We start from the raw sequence: 26,931 nt of genomic DNA on the forward strand, positions 1-26,931 counted from the left end.
AGAGGGCAAGGAGTTGACAACACTCCGGATTGGTGTTTTTTCACCTTTACCATACAAGCAGTTGGTCAGCCAATGAGGTATGTCACAGATATTATTTATTTTATTTGGTTAATATAAATCTTGGTTATCCATCCAAGTTATGTATATCTTTTGGGCACCATGACCCGTCTAGTGGTAAACCACTAGGACGCTTTCAAGTTCTTATATGCAGGAACACAAAGTATAATGGACTATGCATAAATAGATCCCAAAAGTGGAACAAGTTTTCAAAATATAAAGCAACACAAGCATGCTCGATGGCATGGCAGATATAGGTGTTTCTGCTATCCTATTACAAGGAGCTTCAAAACGGCCCAAATTGAATAATTGTTTCAAACAGTGGCAGACTGTAGCTGATAAACCGGTCGCCGGTTTAGGATGCTTCATCGAGAAGGCTTGACGATTGAGGGTCATCTTGTATAGTCACCTCCTCTTCATCCCTCCCTAGACGCTGGAAATCAACCGTTGACCAATCGATTCCGGTTAAAGCTTGAAACACGGCCTCTTCATGGATAAGGCTGGAGGGGTCAATGTCAGGAGCGTAAGTATGCTTACGGATTGGAGGCACAAGCTCTTCAACATCATGGATCATGGCAGGCTGTCTCTTTCCTTCAGCATCGTAAACCAGCTGGAAATGAGATAAGTCCGTGTCCTCCGCCAGTTTGCTGGCTATTGGCCGCATCTCCTTTGTCAGCTTTCGGAGATCATCATTGTTGAAGTCTGAATCGTCCTCCTTCACACCTGGATATCCTTTAATGATATCTGCCGCTTCAAGATCCAGAATCCATGCCTTGGCCCGGATTAGTGTGGTCAGCGCTCCTGCTCTTGCGGCTCCTTTCTTCAGTTCTGTAATCCGGGCAGGTAGCATGGCCAGCTTCTCAAGTGTTTCCTTTATCAATGATGGCGCTGGTTTGTTATATGCTGCAGTGCAAATAGCACGCTGGGATCCAGAATATAGCTGTTCCATTAAGGTGTACTCTGCCTTAAGCTTCATCCGCATGTCAGAGCCGAGATGAGCAATGCGGGTGCCTGTCACGGTTTAGTATCAGTAAACCGGTCAATGATAAGATCTTAAGAATTAGACAAACGGCATGAGGAGGTACTTACCAAACACAACGAATGTCATGGCATCAATCTGCCGCTTCAAGCCGGTCAGTTCGTCTACCACTGGCTTCAGGGCTGCTTCTGCGTCCTCGGCTTTCCTGGTTAAAACGGCCTTTTCTGTTTCCTAGTCAGCACGCTCCTTGTTGAAGGTCTCCTTCAGCTTCTCCATAGCTGCCAGGGCATTGGTCAGCTCCTCTTTGGCTTTGGAAGCCTCTGCTTGTTGAGACTTTACGTTCTCTTGAAGATCAGCAGTTTGAGCATCCCTCTTACTCAGCTCGGCCTGCAACGACGAAGATATATCAACAACGGGATATGTATTTTCTAAGTGCGAAGCGTATAACAAGTTATGCACTTTGTACTTGGGGGCTAATGCCTATTTGCTCTGTTATCAACAAATCTTTCACAAGTCTCAAGTACAATGCAAGCATTATCCTTAACACTTGGGGGCTAATGTACATCTGTTCAAAACTGACGTGTTGATTCAAGACCTGGTTTACCTCGCAAAGCTAAACCGACCCTTGGGGGCTACACCGATGAAAACTATATGAATACAATGATAAAGTATCTGTTTTGTTTTTACCGAGGACTTGACATATTGTGGATCAGCATGCAAGGACTAAGATATTACAAAGTCCCGGTTTATGATTAACATAATAAACCGGCCCTTGGGGGCTACTTGGGCTGATGTCTATACTTTGGAATCAAGAAAGGAAAGGTGATGAAAATACCTCATAGCGTTCCTTCATCAGGTTCACCAAACCGGCTTCATAATCACGGTTTGAGTGTAGACGGTTTAAAAAACCGGAGTGGAGTTCTTTAGCGCTGAGATGGGCGTAGCTTAACAAATCAGTGCTCCATTTACCCTTCTCCATGGCACCACGCTCTTCTTTGGCACTATGTTTGGCCAAGATTACAGGATGGCCAGGAGAGCTGTGGCCTATACCGGTAATGATAACATCGTCTCCTTGGCCTCCAGTAGTTTTTACGGGTGATGGTGGAGTGTGAGTGGCTCTCACCAGACTGGAAGACCTGTCGTCAGCCCGGATTGGGTTTGCCGGTTCACTGTCAGGTACAACAGTGTCAGCTTCTGGTTGATTATCAATATTCAGGTCTTGAGGGGGTGGTTCGTCAAACGTGGCTTCTGGATTTGGACCTTCCGGTTCAGCCATCTGTTCCGGTTCAACCGTTTGTTCTGGTTCACGAACCACCTGGTCTTCGGGCAGATTGTTCACCCGAGCCTTTTTGCTGGGTCTAGCTTTGGCCCTAAAATAGCAATAGATGTGAAACTTGAAGCACACTACAAAGTATGAACAACATCAAAAGAAGGAGTTCAAGTACTTACCCAACTACGGTTTTGAGAGGAGGAAGTTGGGTCACTGTTGACTCGCCAGAGGATGAGGGAGGTGTCACCTGATAATTTGAATTGGACGGATATTAAGAGGTTGTCGGAAATAACCTGCCTTGGGACAAGAATTATCAGAAGTGGGGGAGACCTCAGATCGGCGCTTCCGAACCGGGGTGTCAGGTAAACCGGTCGAGGTGACCTTTTGGCCGCTGTGCCGGGTTGTACGGCGAGCTTCGTGCTGCTACTTCTTCAAAATAAATGTCGGATCCAAGTGAGCAAGAGGGTGTGAAAATCTTACTTTCCGGATCGCTTGACGGATTTTTTGTGTTGGCAGAGAGTCTGAAACGGAGGAAAGGACAATTACCTCTACATCGTCGGCTTGGCTGCCTTCCGCGCCCTCTTGATAAACATCATTGTTAATGAGATGCATGAATAGGGAACCAAGTGAATCAAGTTCTACCTCAACTTCCGGTTCATCTGTGTCGTCATCCAATTCCATGCTGATGTGTTCAGCGGCCTTCCGCTTTGAGGTTTTCTTGACGGTTTTTGTTTTGGGGCGAGAGGGCTTTGCGATTTTCTCTGCAGGTTTCTTCTTCCAGAATGAATCGTCACCCTGTTTATAAACAATCAGAAGGATGTTCATAGGTTGTACATTCTACAAGATATCAAGTGTGAAGCGAAAAGGCAGCACTTACAGCAGGCGGTTTGTTTTGTTTGTAGAAGGGGTTCAAGCCGGTTTGGCGGCAGACAGATTCCGATTCATTCAAATTTTTCTTGACACCTTCAGTGACTTCTTCATCAGTGAATTGAATGTTGATGTGGCGTTGGGAGTCTTCTAATTCACCAGTGTACTCACACATTAAACCAGATCGGCGGCTTAATGGCAAGATGCTCCAGGTTATCCAGCAACGTACAAAGTCGACGCCTGATAAACCATTGGCCATAAAGGCTCGAAGCTTGGCGAGTTGAGGGGCATATGAGGTCCGTTCCGTAGCACTTAAACGTTGCGTCAATGGATGAGTGTTGGAGAGCCGGTGGGCGCGGTAACCCGGCAGAGGATTCTCTTCTTCAGGGGAAGTATCTTTACAGTAGAACCATGTTTGGTTCCAATGTTTGGGGTGACTGTGCAGCTTGGCATGAGGGAATTCAACCTCTTTCCTTTTTTGAATAGAGACGCCACCAAGTTCAGTGTTGGGTCCGTCTACAAATTCAGTGCGCCGGTTCAGATGAAAAAAAATTCCCGGAATAGCTCAGCAGTTGGTTCTTCTTGTAAATACACCTCACAGAAGACTTGGAAATTTCATACATTAGACACCGAGTTGGGTCCAATGTCTTGAGGATGGAGCTGGAAACTGGCAAGCACTTCCCGGAAAAACTTTGACCCAGGCGGTTTGAAACCACAGCCTATATGGTCAACAAATACCTCTACCTCACCCTGCTTAGGGGTAGGGGGATTCTCCGTTCCTGGAACTTGCCACCGGATCTCATTCTTTTTGGGCAAAGTACCAATCTTGACCATTCCGTTAAGCTGTTCTTCGGTAACCCGGGAAGGAGCCCAGTTGCAAGCATAAAAATGTTTGGCCATTGCAAACAAAAAGCTGAAAGGAAATACTAGTTTACAAATCATTCATGGTGATACATAAGATGCGACGAAACAAAGACATACAAGTATGTAAATTGGGCAAACCGGAGGCTGATACTATAATGAATGACAAGGCAATATCAGAACAAAGGAATGCACATACTGTTAAAATCGGAGTATAACAACGGAGGTAAAAGGCTGTCCGGTTTACCAGAGGGCTAATGGTATATGATAGATTGCTTTTACAAAGGTAAAACTGCCTATGTGGTAAAGAGGATACAGATCTAAGGCAAGAATGACTAAGTAAGGTAAAATAGATTTCACAGTTTGGTATGGGAATTTTAGATCTGCTATGCGAGGGATAATCCAAATATATTCTGGTTTAATCTCATGCGCTCAAAAGGTTCAGTAAGTTCAGATGAGTTTGATATCAAGCAGATGCCTTAACAAGAAGGAGGGAGTTTAAACTACAAAGGCGCCGAAAACAATTAGATCTAGCTGGCCATTGGTATTACAGAAGGAGGAACAACTTCAAGCAGGAAGAACACCGAACCCTAATGGCGGATCTGGGGTGAGAAGAAGAGGAACTTACTGGTGCAGGAGGAAGCAGCGGAGGATCACCGTGTTTCTCTGATGTGGTCAGGTCGATGCAGCGGCCTTTGTCGAAACAGAGGCGAAGGGCGACGGCGGCGGCAGAGCTCGAGGGTCGGTCGGCACGAGGAAGAAGAGGTGAAGGATACGAAGGGGAAAAAGGAGAAGGGCCCGTTGTCCTATTTATAAGGCGAAGCTATAAGCGACAAGTACGGGGATCGAGGAGCTCAAAATGGATAGTTAATAAGGATGTCGCCTCGATGGTTAGATATTCATTAATGAAGGGAATCTTCGGCTTCAACGAATAGATGACGTCAGGGCGGTTTACTATGGATCTAAAGGATGACATCACTGCGGTTTACCAGATTTATATGAAGGTGACAGGGCAAGAATTTTTCTAAGTATTGAGGATTGACATGAACAAGTTCAAATCAATCTGGGGCCTAATGTTGGGGATATGATTACTGGAGGTAAACCAGCTAGGAGTGGCCGGGTTAGCTCCATGAAGATAGAAGCCCATGAAGACGTAAAGATGCTGGCGCTTTACGAAGGCCCAAGGCCCAAAGGCGGGTTAAAGCCTGTAGATGTAAACCGACACTGTCATGTAACTTGTATTGTAAGTTAGAGGAATAGAGACTGAGCCGGACACATCTATGATCCGGCCTCGGGACTCTGTAAACCGGTGGGCGTCAACCTATGTATATAAAGGGACGACCCGGCCGCAGTTTGAGGACAACAAACAACAACTCGAGAGCCAGGCAAAGCGGATTCGCTCCCTGGTCATCGAAACCCTAGCAATACCAATCACAACTAGACGTAGGCTTTTACCTTCATCGAAGGGGCCGAACTAGTATAAAACCCCTCGTGTCCCCTTGTCCGGTTTAACCCCTTTAAGCTAACCCATAGTGATGGCTCCACGACTAAGTCCTTTCACGAGGACATCTGCCGTGACAAACCCACGACAAGAGGCCTGTTTGGTTGCCTGGTTTTCCTGTTAGGCCTGCATCACACGCTTCTCAAAGCAGCCCAGAGCTTGGCTCGCTGGAAACCCTCGGACCGGCAGTTTCTCACGAGCCAGGCTGAGTGCGGCGCAAGGTCGCACAGGCAGGAGCGAGGCGCTGGCGAGGGGGATGGCGGGAGATGGAAATCTGGCGCGTCGTCCCGGCGCCAAATTAACCTCACCCCCCTTTCACTCGCTCAACCATAGCCACTGCCCCCCTTTCTTCGCTACTTCCTCGCCACTGGCCATGGCTGCGATTCCAGATCTGCGCTATAGGCGGAGGCGGCGGAAGAGGCGGCGGCGTTTGTGGTGGATCTGGTGCTCCCCTTGCTGTTGGCCACCGTCTGGTCGACCTACTCTGTGCCATGGCTCCCCCTACGTCGTCCTCATCTCCGATGCCGCTAAGCAGCACCCCCTCCCCCTTTGTTAGCTCAGTGATTAGGCCTTTAAGCTAGGTGTAGGATCGATTTCCCACCTAATGAACCGTCGATGTCGACTTGGTTATGGACGCACAGATGAGGCTGATAATCCAGGCAGCAACACTGATTAGTGTGATTCAGGCATGGGTCATGTTCATGCATCAAAGAGCTGTTCGTCGTGCTGGGGGACCGTTGATCCGCTATGGTCCATTGTTTCCCGGGAACAGAAGAGGATCCAAAATCTGAACTACATCTACAACTGCAATGACATCGAGGCTATGTGGATGCTTAGAATGAAAAGAGCACAATTTGCCAGGCTTGTCGAGACCTTCAGGAGCAGGGGCCTTTTACAAGATAGCATCAACACCAGTGTCGAAGAGCAAGTGGCCATGTTCCTCCATGTTGTTGGCCATAACCAGAGGTTTAGGATCATTCACAACATGTTCAGGAGATCAATGGAGACCATCTCTAGGTACTTCAAGCAGGTGGTTTTGCTGTTGGGGAGCTTAGATGAGAGATGATCAGGAGACCATATGGCCAGACTCCACCCAAGATTCGTGGAAGCCCAAGATGGTATCCATACTTTAAGGTGAGCATTAACAATATACACTTTTCATGGCTTGATATGTTTGTATTGTTCAAGTTCGGCACTAACACAGGCTAGTGATGCCATTTTCAGGACTGCATTGGGGCAATAGATGGTACTCATGTCATTGCCAGAGTTCCTATGTCACAGTCTGTAGCATACAGGGAAGGAAGCACTACACAAGCCAGAATGTGCTTAATGCTGTTGACTTTGATATGAAGTTCACATATGTGATGGCTAGCTGGGAGGGGTCAGCACATGATGCAAACATTCTCAATGACAGCATGAGTCGACCTGATGGGATCAACATCCCTGACGGCAAGTTCTACCTTGGAGATGCTGGCTATGCATGTCGTCCGGGTATTCTTCCACCCTTCACGAAAACAAGGTACCATCTCAACAAGTTCTCTGGTAGGAACTTTCCTAGGACTACACAGTAGCTGTTTAATCTCAGACACCCCAGCCTTAGAGTAACTATTGAGAGGGCATTTGGAGCTCTGAAGAATAGGTTTAAGATCCTGGATCGGAAGCCATTCCACCCATACTCCACTCTTGTTAAGCTAGTTCTTGCTTGTTGCATTCTGCATAACTGGATCCTCCAGTGGGGCTTTGATGAACACATGCCTGAGGAGGAAGAGGTTGAGCCTGATGATGTTGTTAGCTCTGGCCATGGTGTGGAGGCATTTGACAATGACGCTTGGAAGAACAAAAGGTTTGAGTGGGCAGAGGCAATGTGGCTTAACAGAGGTCAGTGCAGGATTTGAAGAAGAGGAAGAAGAAACAGCAGCAGAAGCACAGAAGAAGAGGAAGAAGAAGAAGCAGCAGCAACAACAGAAGCAGAAGAGGAAGATGAAGCAGCAACACCGATGAACTATCCCCTATTTAGCCAATAGCTCTTAATAATTTGATCCGTCATTTGATTGTAGTTAGGATGAACTGTCATTTGTTTAACTAGCTGGCACTATGTTCAGATTGTGTGTGGTAAGGTCACCACTAGTTAGAAGTGGTGACAACACCTTATGCAGGTTGCAACCAAACACCATGTCATATGTGCACCTAATGCAATACGGGCAACCAAATGCTGGGTCAAAAATGGTTGTCTCATGCAACTAGGGCCATGCAAGCAACCGAACTATGTGCATCTGGTTTTTTTGGCCTGCATCCCTTCAAACCGGCTCAATAGAGCCAGGCTCGCCGGGCTAGGCTGAATCGGCAATGTAACCAAACACACCCCTAGTGAAGCTCCTCCACTGACGCCCTGGTTGTCTTGATTTGGTCAGATTGTGGCTTGATTTGTTGGTAAATTTAGAACATGGGCATTGGGTTAGCACATATGGCTTCTATCTAGTAGTAAAAAGAAACAGATAGATTTGTGTGAGAAGCACCGAGTCGGCCTCCTGTATGACCTCCAGAGTTTCTGACTCCATTTGGTTACGTTTGTCAGTTATTTTTACAGTGTGAGATGCCCTCCAGAGTTTCAGTATAGTTTGCAGTAACTTGTCATTAAAAAAATACTCCCTCTGTAAATATAAACGATCTTACATTTCTTTACAAAGGGAGTAGTTATGTACTTCTGTTAATGTTTTACTCACAAGACTTTCCTCTTTGTCAAAGGTTTTCTCATACTTAATCAAAATTATTTTTCCTAGTGACAGCCATGGCATGTAATTTTAGGACCGATCATCACGCTCACATAATTGGATACCGTAGTTAAAATAAACTGGGCTGACTAGTCTCTTGATGATGTGACAATTAGATACCGTAGTTAAAATCCTAATTTGCAATGTAGTGTGTCTTATCAAGTATTTTCACCGCATGACTCTGTCCAACAATGTGATATAGATCAGTCCCTTTGATTTCCAAAGGATTTTTTTAGAGAAAAGGCATACACCCGACTTTATAAATAAAGCCAAAAGGCAGGTTGAAAGAACATGCGGTGCCCCCATGTTTGGTTTTGGTAATTGATGACAATCTCTATGGACTAATGGTTGCCTTGAGTTATATTTGAAGGTTTTGTCCATAGGCTTTTCTTGGAGTACATGTGTTGGTTTCAAGGAGAGTTTGTGTCGACCAAGGTGCTATTCAAGGAATTACCTAAAGATTGGTCTTGTGAGAGGTTGATCAAGACTAAGTTAAAGAGTGAATCAATTTGATCAACCCACAAAGCGTAGAAGATGTACCGAGAGGGATCAAGTGATCCCATGGTATGGTAAGAATTGTCAATTACGCTTTGTGTACTAACCCATGGTCTTCGTGAGGGTTCTTTGTGGGGTTAGGTTGCGGTGTGCAAGTTCAAGTGGAGCATCACGAAGAGATCAAATGCTTGAAGCTTTCCGTCCTTTGTGGTGACAATAGACTTGTGAAGATGTGCGGAAGAGTGGCTCACCCATAGTGGAGTATGGGGGAGTAATCAACTAGTCTTCATCAAGTCAACACAATCAAGAAAGGTTGCGGTGTGCAAGTTCAAGTGGAGCATCACGAAGAGATCAAATGCTTGAAGCTTGCCGTCCTTTGTGGTGACAATGGACTTGTGAAGATGTGCGGAAGAGTGGCTCACCCATAGTAGAGTATGGGGGAGCAATCAACTAGTCTTCATCGAGTCAAACCAATCAAGAAAGGTGGTCCAACTTGAGGGAGTCAAGATCTTCATCATCTAGCTCAAGTGGACCATGTGCAAGGCAAAGGTTTGCCCTTGATAGGTTTTCTATTTTACCGGTCTCATGATGGTAGTTGGGAGACCGGGTTATAGGATCGATTGCCGTACTATCAAGGGGGGCTCTCGATGAGTAGCTTGATCGTATCGTTCGTAGAGAGCTCAAACCATTGCATCCTTGCATCATATTTTCTTGGTTCTTGTTTGGTTCTCTTTGTGAGTCTTAGAGCTTACGGTCATCTTGTTGACAAGCTTGAGTTCATCGAAAACGGAGTTCGCTTGCATCTTCTATGATGTTTTCGATGTTGGAGGTTTTGCCGGTTCTTCTCGGTTGGAGGTTTCGCTGTTTTGATGCTACTCGTCGTCTTGTTTCCAACAAGCTTGAGTTTGCTCAATTCGGAGCTCATATGCAGAAGTTATGGCAGTTCTTGTTTTCTTGAGTGTGGTTTTGTCAGGGTCCCAGCGGTAGTACCATGGTACCCAGCAGTAGTACCGCTGAGGGGTCACAAGCGGCAGTACCGCTCCGCAGCGGTAGTACCAGCGGTGACTCCGCAGCAGTACTACCGCTGGCTTACCAGGTCCCTACCGCGTCGATTCGAGGGGTCTTTTTCTGTGTCGGATTGTGCGGTACCTCACTGCGGCAATAGTGCGGCAATACCGCCCTTCCTCCGCGGTAGTACCGCCCGGTTCCCTCTTTCCCTTTACCCTTCGTTCTGTGCGGCAGTACCGCCGAAGGGTGCGGTTGTACCGCTTAACCCAGCGGTAGTACCGCTCGTGTGCGGGCTGAGCACATAACGGTTGGATTTCCCCCCTCCTATAAAAGGGGGTCTTCTTCCCCAATGAACCTTATCCTTTGAGCTCGTGTTCTTCCCCCATTATTGACCTTCTTCGAGCTTGCTAACTCTCAATCCCTCCATGGATTCTTGCTAGTTTTTGAGGGAAAAGAGAGAGGAGATCTAGATCCACATTTCCACCAATCACTTTCTCCTCTATCTGAGGGGAACCCCTTGGATCTAGATCTTGGAGTTCTTGGTCTTCTCCTTTTTGTTCTTCCTCTCATTTTCCTCCCTAGCATTAGTTGCTTCAGTGGGATTTGAGAGAGAAGGACTTGGGCACTCCGTGTGCCCTTGCCACTGCATTTGGTGCATCAGTTTGAGTTCTCCACGGTGATACGTGGAAGTGAAGGTTGGGAAGCTTATTACTCTTGGGTGTTTGGGCACCCTAGAGCTTGTTCCTCTTGGGTGCCTTGGCTCCCTAGACGGTTGGTGTTGTTCGGAGCTCAATCATTGTGGTGAAAAGCTCCGGGCAAGCATCGGGGTCTCCAATTAGGTTGTGGAGATCGCCCCGAGCAATTTGACGGGTAGCGGTGACCGCCCCCAAGGGTTGCCAAAGTGTACGGGTTCGGTAACCGCCCCCAAGGGTTGCCATTTGTACGGGTTCGGTGACCGCCCTCAAGGGCCCCTTAGTGGAATCACGGCATCTTGCATTGTGCAAGGGCGTGAGGAGATTACGGTGGCCCTAGTGGATTCTTGGGGAGCATTGTGCCTCCACACCGCTCCAAACGGAGATTAGCATCCGCAAGGGTGTGAACTTCGGGATACATCATCGTCTCCGCGTGCCTCGGTTATCTCTTACCCGAGCTCTTTACTTATGCACTTTACTTTGTGATAGCCATATTGTTTCTTGTCATATATCTTGCCATCACATAGTTGCTTATCTTTCTTAGCATAAGTTGTTGGTGCATGTAGGTGAGCCTAGTTGTTTTAGGTTTTGTGCTTGACAAATTAACCGCTAGGTTTATTCCGCATTTGTTCTAGCCTAAATCGTAATTATTTTCAAACGCCTATTCACCCCCCCCCTCTAGGCGACATCCACGATCTTTCACAGGTAGCAACCACACCACAGATAAGTATCACACCACCCAAGCCCCAACGACGAGCGAGACGACAGAGGAGAAAGTCAAGTACATGGCTCCCTCGCCATTACATGACACGCAGGCCGGAAGAGAAAGAACCCACTAAAACTAAAGCAGCCGGCCCAAAAGAAGCAATTAAGCATCCTACTCTTGTCTGCATAACTGAGACGCCGTCACCCAGACTTTGTAGATCAGCATAGAGAGCACGTCTTGGTCGTCGACCTTAGTCAATGATTTCCACTACTGCAGGAAAGCACACGATTTAAATAAGCAGTCAGCAAGTTTAGCCGGAAACACGTGCTCGATTGTAAATTTGTTCCTAGTCGTCCACAGGGACCAACATAAAGCTCCCAAGCCCGCCCAAAAGATGCACCTGGAGACACCGGAAAGGTTGTATGCCAAGTTACACAACTCGGCAAAGGAGGCAGGGGCCCAAGAAACACGGAGCCAGTCCCGCACGCAACTCCAGATGAGCTTAGCCAGGTGGCAATGGAAAAAAATATGTTCTGTGTCTTTCACATCACCGCAAAGGGCACAAAACTGAGAGGCCGGTCCATTTCTCTTACGAATTTGATCAGCTAAGAGCAACCGGCCTCGGAAAGCTTGCCACAAGAAGATTTTAATCTTAGGGGGAATACGAGCCTTCCAAATCTTGGAGAAACGATTAGTAGGCGTGCCACCAACAAGCTTAGAGTAAACTGATTTAACAGAAAAGTGTCTAGAGGCAGACAACGACCAGAGCATCGAATCCCTGAGCGTCGAGAGCGTAGGGAAGAGGGCAGTAAGACGTTGCCAATCTTCAAACTCTACAGGCGACAGGGAGCGGCGGAAGGCCAGGTGCCACCCCTGGGAAGCTAACTTCGCAATAGAAATATTTGGATCAGAGCAATAAGAGAAAAGGGTAGGGAAGGTCACCGAGAGAGGTGAGTCTCCACACCACCAGTCTAGCCAAAACCTAATCGAGGAGCCGTCCCCATCAACAAACTTAACGAAAGATTGAAAACTGGTCTAACTTTGACCAAAGACTTCCAAAATGGAGAACCACCACACGACAAAGCAAACATCGGGCTAGAGGACGGGAAATATTTAGCCTTAAGAATCGACAGCCAAACGGGCTGATCCTCAGCACTCATAATTTTCCACCACCATTTAATCATCAGGCATTGGTTCATGATGGAAGTATTAAGAATCCCTAAGCCCCCAAGGTTTTTGGGCCTACACATCAACTTCCATTTAACAAAGCGGTATTTGCGGCGATTGTCCGCCGCATTCCAGTAAAACGCCCCACGGTGTTTATCAAAACCAGCATGAATCCCAGCCGACAAGAGATAGAAGCCCATCAGGAACATGGGGAGGGAGGAAAGAAAAGCATTAATTAGAGCCACTTTACCCGCATTCGTGTTATATCTACCCCGCCAGGGAAGGACCCTGTTGCCCACCTTTGTGACCACCGGGGCAAAATCTTTGGCATGAAGCACGTCCGAGGAAATTGGCAGGCCCAAGTATTTGAACGAGAAGGAGCCCAACTTACAGTTGAGAAGGTGTGCCACTCGCACAGCTTCCGACTCATCCACACCCGTAACAACCACTTCACTTTTGGCAAAGTTAATCTTAAGCCCCGACATCGCCTCGAAGCATAATAAAATAAACTTGAGGTGAGCAAGGCAGGCATCATTCAGCTCAACCATAATAATAGTGTCGTCCGTGTATTGGAGGTGGGTCAGACCATGGGGAATGAGATTAGAGCTAACCGGAGTAATGTGCCCGCAAGTAGCCGCTCTAGAGAGCAAGCGAGATAAGGCATCCGCAACGAAGTTGAACAAAATAGGCAAGGCAGGGTCGCTTTGCCGCAGGCCCCTACCATTGGCAAAGAACTTGCTAACCTGACCGTTAACATTGATGGCAGTGTGGCCTCCCGAGACCAACTGCATAATTCTATGGACAAGGGACCCCTCAAACCCTTTAGCCAATAAAACTCTGTGTAAAAAAGGCCAACTCACCGAATCATAGGCCTTCTCAAAGTCTAGTTTAAGAATCACCGCTTTTGAATTACGAATCTTAAGGTCATGAACGATTTCATGCAGGCAAAGTACCCCGTCCAGAATGAAACGACCCTTAATGAAAGCCGATTGAAAAGGGCTGATGGTACGGTGGGCAAAGGGGGAGAGGCGTGTGGCTAGCCCTTTGGCCGGAAACTTGGCGAAGTTATTAATAAGGGCAATCGGCCTAAATTGCGAGATCAAGTCCGCACCCTTGACTTTAGGTATAAGGGTAATGACAGTGTAGTTAAGGCAAGAAATATCCACCGTACCCAACCAGAACCCTTGGATAATTTTACAAATGAGAACCCGCAACTGCTGCCAGAATTTTTTAAAGAAGGGGATAGCAAAACCATCAGGCCCAGAGGCAGCGTTCGGGTTAGCCGAGCTAATCACCTGCCAAATCTCCTCGTCAGATAAAGGGACAATCAGGCCCAAATTTTTGTCTAGAGAAATCCTAGAGCCCTCATCCTAGAAACCAGAACAGAGGTCAAGCCCGGGGTCCGGCTTAGAGCCGAGGAGATTGGAGTAGAAGCCCACAATATGATTCATAATGAGGGATTGGTCCGAGATTCTGACGCCGTCAATCGACAGAGTATCAATGAAGCATCTGCGGCGTATGCCATTAGCGATTGCAAAGAAATACGCCATCATAGAATCCCCCTTCAAGGTCCAATTAAGGGCACCTTGTTGGTGCCAATAAATTTCCGACTGTTGGTGTAACAACATCAAAGCGTCTTCCAGGGAGTAACGAGTAGCCCACTGAGAGGCGGAGGAGACCAGACGTGTCAGCAGAGTGGTCCAGATCCCGGAGTTGAGATTCAAGGGAGTCTTTGTCTCTATGAAGCTCAGCCGCCCTATTCTGAGACCACCCCCTTAAGAATTTACGAAGCTCATAATATAGTTTGTGCCAATCATCCATGGGGCCAAAGGAGCGATGAGGAGAAGAAAGAAGATTAGATATCTTTGAAACCATCATCTCACAGAAACCCTCCACAACAAGACAAGAAACATCAAACTGGAAACAGGAGGGAGAAACGAGGGAAAGGATACCCGCATCCAGGACCAGGGGAACATGATCAGAGCCAACCACAGGCCTGGCCCTAAGCAGCGTGTGGGGAAACAGCAAGTCCCACCAATCAGATACAAACACCCTATCCAGCACTGACCGGACAGGAGAGGATTGATGGTTAGACCAAGTGAACCGTGCCCCCCACCCTAGGGAGCTCATGAAGTGCGCAATTACTAATGAAATCATTAAAAGCATTGGTGAGAGGCCAAGAGAAATTAGGATTGTTCTTGTCGGCCGGAGAGCGTAACAAATTGAAATCACCCCCAATTAAAAGAGGAATATTGCTGGCTTCAATCTTAATCGAAAGTTCATCCAAAAAAAGAGGTGCAAGCGAGTGATCCGCGGGGCCATAAACCACCATAAATTCCCACAAAGTGTTCAACTGACGATGATGAACCACACAGCTAGCCCAAAAAATGCCATGATCAAAAGCAATGAAGTCAAACACGTCCCTCTTGGACCCAATCAAGATGCCCCCAGAATGACCCATAGTAGGGAGAAAGTGCCAGTCAAACCTATCCATCCCAGCCAGCACAGAAAGTTCAGAAGGGGAAAAGGATTCCTTAAACATTTCGACCAACCCTAAAATGTCAATATGTTCACCACAGACCAAGTCACGAATATTCCAGAAGAGAGCTCTCATTTGAAGGAAAGGTTTTTAATACAAAGACTCGATCTGCATGGGGCCACACAAGGCTTAGAGCGCTTGGAGCGAGCGGTCTTAACAAGGGCAGGGGATCAGACGACTGGCCACAACCATTTGTCGCATCAACCACCCCGGACTGGCCATGAACCCCAGCAGGGCCAGCAACACTCACGGCCTCCAAGGCCCTAGCAATAGCAGCCTGGGCTGCCTCATTGGCTCTAGTGACAGAAAGAAGGTGAGAAGGAGAGCCCATCCCTGGATTAGCAGCCACCCAATATAAGACATGATATGCAGCAAATGATCATCTGATAATGCAGGTAAAACAAGGCAAACAGGAGGGGCAGGGGAGATGGTTGGACAGACGAATCTGCAGGAGGAAGATCCCTGGCCGCGGTGCGCCGCTCCGCCCGCACCGCCACCAAAACGCCAGAGTCGTGCACACGCCGTCCCTTCCGCGCCGCGGACGCCGAAGAACGCAGCACCGGGGAGCACCGGACCGGCGATGCTGGACCGGGGCCAGACCCCGAGGCAGAGCCCAGATCCTTGTCCAGACAACGAGCCAGCCCCGCCGCCGAAAGCTTGGAGGTAGAAGAAGCCCGACTCTTAGCAGAAAATTTCCGGACCGACGACTTCTTCTTCTTCTTAGTTGAGAGCTCGATGGAACGCAGGGGGAAGCGGGAAGATCCTCGATCCCAGAGAAGGAAGGAGACTGTGGGCGAGTAGGCACATTGGAGCACACACCAGAGAAGGGGGTCCCCTTACCAACATCAGCAACACGGGGAGCCAGGCCCTCCTTCTGAGGATTAGGAGCTGGGGCATTGTCCTTGAGCAACTCACGTTCATCAGGCTCCAGCTTATCCCATTCAGACTGAGTAAAACACGGATCCGTGCCTCCACTTGGGTTTTGCCCCCCGGCCGAACCATTCCCATGCATGTCATCTTGGTCAGAAGGCTTGGACGGAGGAGGCGGAGGTGGAGCATGGGGTTCAGCACCCTCAACCCGAACACGAAGTCGCACACCCTCAGGAGATGGGAAAACATCCACGGAACCATGAACACAGACAGGATCGATGCACCACACATTGAGACGAACTGGGCCAACCTTGCCCAGAGATTCTGAATCAACTTCCACAGGCTTGCCAAGGAGATTACCAAAAGCCATCATAAACTCCGCAAAGCATAGCCCAACTGACACGTCATCAACTAGCACCCAAGTCTTGCTAAGAGGGCCCACCACCTTCGCACCACAAGTAGCCGCTTTGACAGACACCACAAGCTGGTTTAGGGGAAGAGTAAAACTGGTGCACGAGTAGATCATCCTTAGACAATCCTTGGAGGGGAAGACCACTACGAATTCATACTCTGAAGGCTGGCGCACCTGCCAGTCCCAACCGTCGTCATCCCAGATTTTCAAACCATCCAGGAGGCTCTGCGAAGAGATCTTCTGACTACACACCGTGATGATGGCCGCATTAGAGAGTGACGGCGCAGCCATCACCACAGGAACATCAGCATCTAAAGCGAAGAACGAGCATCCAGTCAAACCCAACCCAAACTGTATGAAGGAGGGGCTCTTGGTACGATTACGACAGTCCATAGTAAGATGACCATCGGAGCGACAGATGAGGTAGAAGGGTGGGTTAGTGCATCTAGATTGGAAGTGCTTCAGGCGGTGGAAGGCAAAGCAAGTCAGGGTCGGAGAAGGGCCCGAGGCAACAGGATGCTGGCGGGGAGGGGGAGGCGGCGGCAGGATGCCATCACCACGGACTGCAGAAGAGGCACCCGGAGCAGAAGGAGGAGGACGACGATCCCCGACCAGCGAGGAGGAAGAGCCGGGCCCAAAGCGCGGCCCCGAGCGAGAAGCAGTGCCAGCCGCAAACGAGCGAGGAGGTGACCGAGGCAGAGGGATCGGACCCCTTGCTGGAGCGGGGCACGACGCCGACAAGGAGGAGCCACCACCAACCGAAGCAGCAGTGGCCTCCCACGGATCCGGCCCCGACCCCGACACACCACTAGATCCAGGGAGTGTCATCCCAGATCTGGCCACGGAACGCTCCGGCCCCGCCTCCCAATCCTCCTGCTCGTGCGACAACTCGCGCGCAATCCCCTCAGATTCGAGCTTCGACCGCAGCTCTGCCTCATAGGCCAGATCGACACCACTGCCCGGCGAAACTTCACGGGCCCGCTTGCTACCCGAAAGGGCCTCGGAGGAGGAGCCCCTAGACTTGTCCATGGCGATCGCTTCTTCGAAGGAGAGGAGGAGAGGAGGTGGGGAAGAAGTGGATCTGGAGAAATGGCTGATAGTACGATGCGCCCTGCGAATATCAGCGGCGGAAGCCGGAAACCCTAGGAAGGGGGGAAGGCACCGTGGCACACCCATATATAGCCACAACAGGCCAGGGCAGAGTGGGCCGATTGGGCCGGAACGGGACAGCAGGCCAAGGGAGGGGACGGGCGCGAAGTAGTGGCCACCACCAATTGCCCCGGGCCCACAGACGGGAGGAGAGGGAAAGAATCGAGAGACGACAAAGCCGGGGGCCCGGGCGGCCCAACCCGAATCGATCCAGGAGCCACCAGGCCCAAGTGCCCACCAAGGCCCACCTCGACCACAGGGCAAACCTGATCTAGGGTTTGGCCACCATCCGCCCCCGCGCACGCCGGCACGACCGCCGCCACCGGCCCCGGCCCCGGCCGGAGAGGAGGAGGAGGACGATCAGGACCAACGACCGGTGACACCACATTGTCCGGATCCAACACCCCGGAGGAAGGAGGGGGAGGAGGACCGAGGAGACTACGATCCGGGGAAAGAGCCAGGCCCCGACCCACCATGTGTCGGTGCCGACCAACGCGCATCCACCCCGACGAACCAGAGGGCACCGACACCGGCCGGCCCCGGCCACCTGGAGCAAATTTTCGGGAGCGGCTCGACGCAGGCACGGGCGACACCACCGGCACCACCACCGACGGAGCGCACTCCTCCGAATCAGAGGCCGACTCCTCCATGTCACCCAACGCCTAGAAACGCGAGCCGGGGAAGAACGTCGACGCAGAGGGGGCCAGCGCCAGAGCCGACGCGCGCCCGGAGCAAGGAGAGTCGACCCGCCCCGCGGGCATCGGGAGGGGAGACGGGGGGAGGGAAGGGTGGGGGAGCCATGGGGAGTGGCGAGGGCAGGGGAGGAGGGAGACGGGGAGCAAGGGGGCGAAGAGAGAGAAGGGAGAGGAGAGACCGTCATGAGTCCTAGACGCACACACTGGAGAGCAACTCAGTATTCAGCATCGGATTTGGTTGCGTTCCTTTCCAGAGGCTTTGGTGCATTCAACATATTTGCTTCTTTTCTTTTGGTTTTATAACTTGTTAATTTGTCTATTCACTTATATAATCTAATCGTGTCTACTTCTGTGAAAGGTATTGTAAAGAAACTAATGTGGACATCGCTTGTACAGAAGAAGCTACCAAAAAGACATCGCCAGTGTGTACAAAGATGAAGATAGTCGAGGACAAACGTGACCGGTCTAAGAACACCAAGCTTGAATCATTCATGCCAAATCCACATGTGTACATACATGTGCCCATCACCATGCAAGCTATCACAAGCCACAAGTCCAACCACGCTGCCACGTCCAATGCAAAATACACATGTGCATGCATGCGTATTTGGTGGGGTCAGCTACTATTGTTGCTACCACGTCCAATGCAAAATTATAACAATAAAAAGAGTGGGCCTTCTGCTGCATATGACAACGCTATCAAGGAGCCGACCTGGCCCATCACATCAAGAGCGTCCGTCTGGACTCTGCCGCCCCAGTGCGTCTCGGGCACGTCTCTGCCTCTAATAAATAGTTAATTACAGCTAGGGTTTAGACTCGGGTTTTGTTTAGAGAAGTTTAGCTATATTGCTATTTTTATTTGTCTTCGCTCGTAGCGGCTAGTGCGACCGTCAAGACATCCTATCGGAACCCCATCTTGTGAGATTAATCCCATCTAGCATATTCGTAATTTTGAGATTGCTTGGCTATTATTTTCTTGCATGTTCTTCGATTTGCTTGCAGGAAAAATCCTTCGTGGATAGGTCGATCGTGCTGTTGGCTCGGTCGATAACGCCGTGAAGTTGGTTCAGCGATTGCCGTGGTTATCAGTCGTGTACGGTTCTCCCTTTACGATTGGTAGCCGGATCGTGAGGGTCAAGTCCCACCCAAAATCGTAGTTATCTTCCTCTCATCGAAAGATCGGGTCCCCAGTGCATATCAAGTGGTATCAATTTTCAGATTTATCGGTGAGAGATTTACAATTTTATTTGGTTAGATTGTTTTTTAGTGCTACAACCAAAAAAAAGCCCAAAAAATTAGATTAGTTCATCCGTTGCACCTATCTTTTTTAGCCTTTAGCAATTTGCATCTAGTATTTGCTTTGTTGAATTTTTGATTGCATTCATCTAATACTAGTGCTGGTCTAGATTAGTCCGCGAGAAAATATTCTACTAGATCGAACTTTGCTTTTGTCCACGATATTTTTCGCCAAAATTCATCCGTGATCTGAACAGGTAAACGAAAGACGAATCTTCCTTTGTTCGGTTGCGCGCCACGCCAATCCATCCGCCTGCCCCGTCGTTCGCCGCTTTTCGGGTGTATTCTGTTTCGCACACGCGCCTGCACGAGCTGCACCTGCATCCCACGTCCCAGCTTCTGTCCGCTAGACAGGAGCATCCCGATCCTATCCGGTCATCCATCAGTATATGATTACTTCCACCACTACTAGCACACGTTGCATTACCCATCACCTCTTTTAGCACACGTTCCATCACCCGTCACCGTGAGTTGTGTTGTGCAGTTTGCTTTTTGCATTTCGAAGAGCACACAAGTTTCTTGTTAGTCCTATCTCCGTCCATGCGTATACTTGTTGGTAACCGGCCCGGTGAAAGAAAAAAAAGCAAAAGAAAAAGAAAAAAAGTGAAAAAAAAAAAGAAAAAAGACATAGAAAAAAAAGCAAATCAGGCCGGCTAGCATCTATTCTGGGCTGTTTTGTTCCGTTCTGGACTAGCATCTATTATTTTTGCTGCTGCACTTTGGACACTGCACATACATCATCTGTTTCGAGTTTTATTATATATTTGTGTGTCTTCTCCTACTCAACAATTTTCTCACACATTTGATTCAGTATCTGGGCTTAGATTGTTTTTCTCTTTTGCTAGTCGACTGTCAGCACTAGTTAGGAGTTTGAGCAATTATTCAACTTGCATTGCTTTTTGCTAAATTGTGCCACCAATATTGTGAGTTGAGAAGCCTTTTCCAAGCTACATTTTTTCCCTACCAATAAGTACAGGTCGCGGCTCTACTGATTCCTGGTTATCGCTCCAACCAATCTTCATCGGCCGTTTGAAGCCAACACCAACGCGCCGGTCACCACCTGTTGCATTGGTAAGAACAAGTAAGAATTTGATACTAAGCTTGAGTGTGAGCGATTATTGTTTTCCACCACGACCTACTAGTTGATAGGGTTTATACACTGTGTTTTTCTCTTTCGCTAACAATGGCACAGGATCAACCCACACTTGAGGGTCTCACCGCGGATGTGAAAGTCACCAGCGAGCGTCTCGCACAACTTGAGGGTGCTCAAATTGCGGCCGAAGAGAGGCTCAAGGCCATCGAGGATGCACAGGGTGTTGCCAACACACATCTACAGGACATCTTGTCACGTCTGGATGAGTTGCAGGCTGCACCCCACGTCAACACCAACGTTGATCCTCGCAACTCCGCGGGTGTTGCCGCTATTTCGCGAGCTCGGTGTGTGCCCATGGGTCATCCACAACACCCAGCTACTGCCACTGATGCCGCCACCATAAACCAGCACCAACAAATTCCTCCCCGCGTCGGGCAACATGGGGACAACTACGAGGATTATTCTGGTGACACCGAAGACGACCAAATGGTCAACCACCACAATGACTGTGCTCATCGACAACTACGTTTCAACCATCACGGTATGGCACGAGGTCAACCCAGGTATGATGTTAGAGATTATGAACACTCTACTGCCAAAATCAAATTTACTATGCCTGCTTTCAATGGTAAATATAATCCAGATGTTTATCTTCACTGGGAACTTTCTGTTAAACAAAAATTTGCATGTCATGATATTCCTCAGAACCAAAGGGTTAGGGCAGCCACTAGTGAATTTACAAACTTTGCTTCCATGTGGTGGAGTGAATATTGTCGTATTAATGCGAATAATATACCTACTACCTGGGATGGTTTAAAACGAGCTATGCAACAATGCTATGTTCCTTCATATTATGCTCGTGATAAAATAAATTAATTGCAATGTTTAAAACAAGGTAGCAATTCTGTAGAGGATTATTATCAAGAATTGCAAACTGGCTTAGTGCGATGTGGCTTAGTTGAAACCGAAGATGCTATGATGGCTAGATTTTTAGGTGGTTTGAATCGTGATATTCAGGATATATTGGACTATAAGGAGTACAATTCTATTACTCGTTTGTTTCATTTTGCTTGTAAAGCTGAAAGGGAAGTACAGGGACGACACAACAAGGGACGAAGTAACTTTTCTGCAGGTCGCCGCTCATCATGGACACCCTCTCCTACTATTCCGTCCACTACTGAGTCAACACCACCTATCTTGCACAATGGTGCACACCCATCAAGTTCAAAATCAGCTCCACAATCATCCGAGGCTTCGAAAGCAATTTCTCTAGCACCCACCACTTCGTCTGGACGCACAAGGGACATGAAATGTCATATATGCAACGGTGGCGGGCACTTGATGAAGGACTACCCAAATAAACGAACATTCATTGTGCGGGAAGACGGTGAGTACTCCTCTGCTAGTGATTTGGATGAAGATACACATGCTATGCTTGCCACTAATAATGCAGGTGACACTAAGGAGCATGACACAGAGGAGATACATATTAATGCTGAGATGGCCGATCAGTACCCAAGCCTTGTAACCATGCGAGTACTTAGTGCCCAGGTGGGGCATGTTGAGATGCCTCGACGTCATAATCTTTTTCAAACTAAGTTTGTTGTCAGAGGACATTCGGTTCGTGTGATCATTGATGGTGGAAGCTGCAATAATTTGGCGAGTATGGAGATGGTAGAGAAGCTTTCCCTCACCACTACGAGACATCCCCATCCATATTACATCCAATGGTTCAACGAATGTGGTAAGTTGAAGGTGACACGTCGTGTGCGAGTTCATTTTACACTTGGTTCATATCATGATTACGTTAACTGTGATGTCGTATATATGCAAGCTTGTTCTTTATTGTTAGGTCGACCTTGGCAATATGATAATAGTGTTATCCATCATGGTAGAAAAAATTCGTATACTCTCGTGTTTGAAGGAAAAACCATTAACTTGCTTCCTATGAGCCCCGATGAGATAATAAATTGTGACCAATCTAAATCGATGGATCGTACTATGCATAGTATGCTTGCTACCAATTCTGAAAAAATTCCATTAAGTGTCTCAACTTCTGATTTGTTGATGCCTTGTGTTCTAGTAGTATCTATGAGTTCACTTAATTTATCTATAGATATTGCGTGGAAGCAAATCAATTGTTCGCCTGATAATTTTTGTTCTTTCTCTAGTGTCTTGCCTGCACCCATTAGTGAACGTAGTACTGTATACTTTTCTCTGCATGACACGAATGATGAGTTACATGGCAGTTTGCAGTCTCCACAACATGCTTTAGTTTCTAAGAGAATATCTAATAATGTACCTTCATGTGCTGCAATTATTCCTACGCTCCATGAATTCATGCATTTGCCCAGGAATATATGTACTACACACATTCTTGCTTTTCTGCATGATAGGTTCCAGCTAAACGAAAGTCGGGGACGACTTTGTTTTCAAGGAAAAGAGGATGATGTGGACATCGCTTGTACACAAGAAGCTACCAAAAAGACATCGCCAGTGTGTATAAAGATGAAGATAGTTGAGGACAAACGTGGCCGGTCTAAGAACACCAAGCTTGAATCATTCATGCCAAATCCACATGTGTACATACATGTGCCCATCACCATGCAAGCTATCACAAGCCACAAGTCCAACCACGCTGCCACGTCCAATGCAAAATACACATGTGCATGCATGCGTATTTGGTGGGGTCAGCTACTATTGTTGCTACCACGTCCAATGCAAAATTATAACAATAAAAAGAGTGGGCCTTCTGCTGCATATGACAACGCCATCAAGGAGCCGACCTGGCCCATCACGTCAAGAGCGTCCGTCTGGACTCTGCCGCCCCTGTGCGTCTCGGGCACGTCTCTGCGTCTAATAAATAGTTAATTACAGCTAGGGTTTAACTTGGGTTTTGTTTAGAGAAGTTTAGCTATATTGCTACTTTTATTTGTCTTCGCTCGTAGCGCCTGGTGCGACCGTCAAGACATCCTATCGGAACCCCATCTTGTGAGATTAATCCCATCTAGCATATTCGCAATTTTGAGATTGTTTGGCTATTATTTTCTTGCATGTTCTTCGATTTGCTTGCAGGAAAAATCCTTCGTGGATAGGTCGATCGCGCTGTTGGCTCGGTCGATAACGCCGTGGAGTTGGTTCAGCGATTGCCGTGGTTATCAGTCATGTACGGTTTTCTCTGTACGGTTGGTAGCCGGATCGTGAGGGTCAAGTCCCACCCAAAATCATAGTTATCTTCCTCTCATCGAAAGATCGGGTCCCCATTGCACATCAGAAACTTACCAAAAGAAATGGCGACCTGTCGGCCATTTTTTCTATCAACACGAACGGATGTAATGTGTTGCATCTCGCGGCATGTGAAGGCCATTTGGAGGTTTGCAGGTGCTTCCTGGAGGATCTTGGAGGAGATGTAAATGCTCCTGGGGGTGGAGATGTAGCTGAAGGTCTTTCTCTATCCCTTTCTCCATTTAAAAAATTGGTGGCTACCACGTCAATGTTTGCCAGTATGATATCTACGGTTGCGCTGACGTGTGCTTTTTGGTACAGGTGCGACTCCATTTTTGTTGTTTGCTCAGTCTGGTCATGTTTCTACTGTCAAGTATTTTCTTGATCATGGTGGTGATCTCGTGAAAGGAGATAACAAAGGACAGACAGTTCTCCACCATGCTATGTGTATAGGTACTCCCCCTGTGACACACCCTCACACTTAGTTTCTGCAACCTGGTCATTGTACTTGTAATTATTTACTCTACTGCACTCATTTGTTCAACGCTTGTGCCCACACGACTTACAGAATCATTCCATTCACCACAGGATGCTGCAATGTGACAGAGTTCCTCCTGTCAAAAGGACTGCCTGTTGACATAGACCGTGGCCATGGAACACCACTCTACATGGCTGCTTTAAATGAGCAGGATAAGACAGTGAAGATTTTGTTGGACCACCACGGAAATGTTTATGGCCTCCACTATTTCTTATTTCTCTTTATTGCAGCTAATTTGGACAGATAATTTTTTGTTCGTGAACTAGTTATATGACGTGGACAAAATGTCTTAACCTGGGTATGGTTTGGTTGCTTTGGTTGATGCATACTTGGATATTGTGGTACAAAATCATTTTTAGGGTCACTCAATGGAGATTTAAGTGTGATTGTTTTAATGGGAAAATCCATTCGAACCCTCAAACTAATCAAGCATGATAGGTCAGGATTACAATTGAATGATCCACTTACTATCTGATCCCCTGAACCACCAGACACGCCAGTTGATTATAAGATGACATGCTTTTAAATTATCATATATTTGTTCATCTCAAAAGTAACTATTGAATTTATCATGCCACCTTTGTTTATTATCTTAATAAGACAATACCATGCTTTCAGCCTAACATCATTATCAACGGTGCTAACAGTCTCCTTATGAGTGCTCTTGTTTACCGTTCATTGAAGTGCATGAAGCTACTCATTAAGGTGAGTATTCTCTGGACTACTTTCCATGCTATGCTGTGATTTTGCTTACTCTACCATCTCTGCATGCTTATATGTTGATGTACATGGAGATATGACCATGAACATTCTATTGCATAATCCATTTCACAGGCTGGTGCCGATGTTGATTGCAAGGGTTCCATTGCGACTCCTTTAGTGCTCGCTACGATGCTAGGAGGTTATACCAACTACATTAAGCTCTTATTGAAGGCTGGAGTAGATCCTAATATTCCCGATGATGTATGTTATATATTTTTTCTAGATATTTGCTCTTGTATGCAGAATTTCACTATATTCTGTTAAAGCTTCCAGTGGTACTGTATTCAGCTCTTATCATAATGTAGGGACTTGTTTAGCGATCGGTTTAGGTTACTTAGTGTCATTGACTATGCTTATGGGAATCACACTTGTGTGTATTGAAGTTCTTCATTCCGGCCTTCTGGGAGTCTTTATAATTAATAAAAGACCTATGAGGGCTCCTCCTGAGATATTAATTTGCCTCACGGGGATCGAACTCTGGTGGGCGGGTCAGTCACCGCACACCCACCACTGGGATGCAGCCCAATTCTGAATGGTTATATCAACAGGTGTAACATTTTCTGTTGATCATTCCTAACATGCCTATTCTTGTTATTCTAAAAAGGTTAATGTATCCAATAAGTACCCAATTATCAACATTTTCCCCTTTTTGGAAGGTCATATCGGTGCTTAATTTAACAGTCGATTAGATATTGATATCTCATTATGTACTATTCTAGGTTACACTAGAATAAATTGAATTTTCTTAGCTTATTGATGTTCTTCATCCCGTTGGCATTCTGTTTTCACTCTTTTAAGCCACTTATATCCATGCCATCATCACTCAACGGACCAACTAAAAAGAATTCATGTCTTTAGCTAGTATTTTTGTCTATACTAGCACAATGCCCGTGCGTTGCTACAGAACCATAAATAGACGATGAGATACTACTGGCATAGGAGATCATCAAAAGATGATGGTGTGTCACTGCTTCTGCATGGTTTATGATTAAAAAGAGAACGCAAATAGAATGAAATGTCATGTTGTAGTCATTGATGATTTTTAAGCGACCATTGTGGTCCTTTGCAAGAGTTACAGTGAGGTAACAATTTAAATTTAGGAGAATGGGCATGAGTGAGTTATTTGAACGCATATGATCGTGGATTTGGTAGGAGGACAATATCTATGACCACGTTGAAATTGCAATGTGTGATGTCTTCTGCTATGCTATAGAACAGGAATAATTTGTTGGGCAGAAAAATTAAAATCAAAAACATGATTTGAATTGGAGTGATATGCATTTATAATCTATATTTTTATGAGAGTGTTGTTCTTATATTACGGCAGCAGTGTATTTGTTTATTTGGGTACGTCTTTCACCAGTAGAAGTAATATTTGTTTATTATATCTTTTGAAAGGTTGCTAGTCTCACATGTGGGTAGAAGTGCATTGTTTATTTGTATGGCCCCACATGTGAACTCATCACCAACTCCAACCTTTATAAGTAGGACTGATATTATGGGCACTGATTCGTACATAAAAACTGTTGTGGTGTCTCAGCCTCAAGTTTTTCTGAAATGCCTCTCTTGGAAACCTTGTGGGCTAGCAGTTTGAATTGCTAAGCAAACTTGTGAATGCTTGCTGAGTAAATCCTTGTTGAAGCATCTGATAAAAATATTACGCAGATCCTGGTTCTTTCCCAGGATGTTCTTATTTTCTATGTCGGCTGTACATCACGTAATGTTCATGTTCTTTTGCTATTATTCTAAACAGTTGACGGAGTTGATGAGATAATGAAATAGCAGTATGTACCATTCTGGGTATCAGTATTTCTCCAATGTACTCATGCAATAACAACTGTAAATTGACATTTTTAGCTTAATTGATATGGTTCTTCATCCCAATTCGTATTGTTAAAACATTTGATAATTACGGTGACTCTGGTTCTTTCTGACAATATTATAATTTTCTTCATTGATTATACGTTACGTAATGATC

The 26,931-nt window shown here is 47.0% G+C and overlaps 1 protein-coding gene across 1 annotated transcript in view; it reads left to right on the top strand.

Moving 5' to 3' along the window:
• LOC119271319 (ankyrin-1-like) overlaps window positions 1–26,931 on the top strand; it is a 56,146-nt gene that overhangs the window by 10,445 nt on the left and 18,770 nt on the right. Inside the window, exons 2-10 of the mRNA XM_037553192.1 lie at window positions 4,775–4,799; window positions 10,500–10,512; window positions 13,793–13,801; window positions 17,763–17,786; window positions 23,767–23,809; window positions 23,975–24,106; window positions 24,242–24,381; window positions 24,810–24,900; window positions 26,001–26,035. Coding sequence (XP_037409089.1) covers window positions 4,775–4,799; window positions 10,500–10,512; window positions 13,793–13,801; window positions 17,763–17,786; window positions 23,767–23,809; window positions 23,975–24,106; window positions 24,242–24,381; window positions 24,810–24,900; window positions 26,001–26,035 — 512 coding nt within the window. The remainder of the gene's footprint in view (window positions 1–4,774; window positions 4,800–10,499; window positions 10,513–13,792; window positions 13,802–17,762; window positions 17,787–23,766; window positions 23,810–23,974; window positions 24,107–24,241; window positions 24,382–24,809; window positions 24,901–26,000; window positions 26,036–26,931) is intronic.

Source organism: Triticum dicoccoides, chromosome 3A (assembly GCF_002162155.2).
Source record: "Triticum dicoccoides isolate Atlit2015 ecotype Zavitan chromosome 3A, WEW_v2.0, whole genome shotgun sequence".
In the NCBI taxonomy this organism is placed as follows: Eukaryota; Viridiplantae; Streptophyta; class Magnoliopsida; order Poales; family Poaceae; genus Triticum; species Triticum dicoccoides.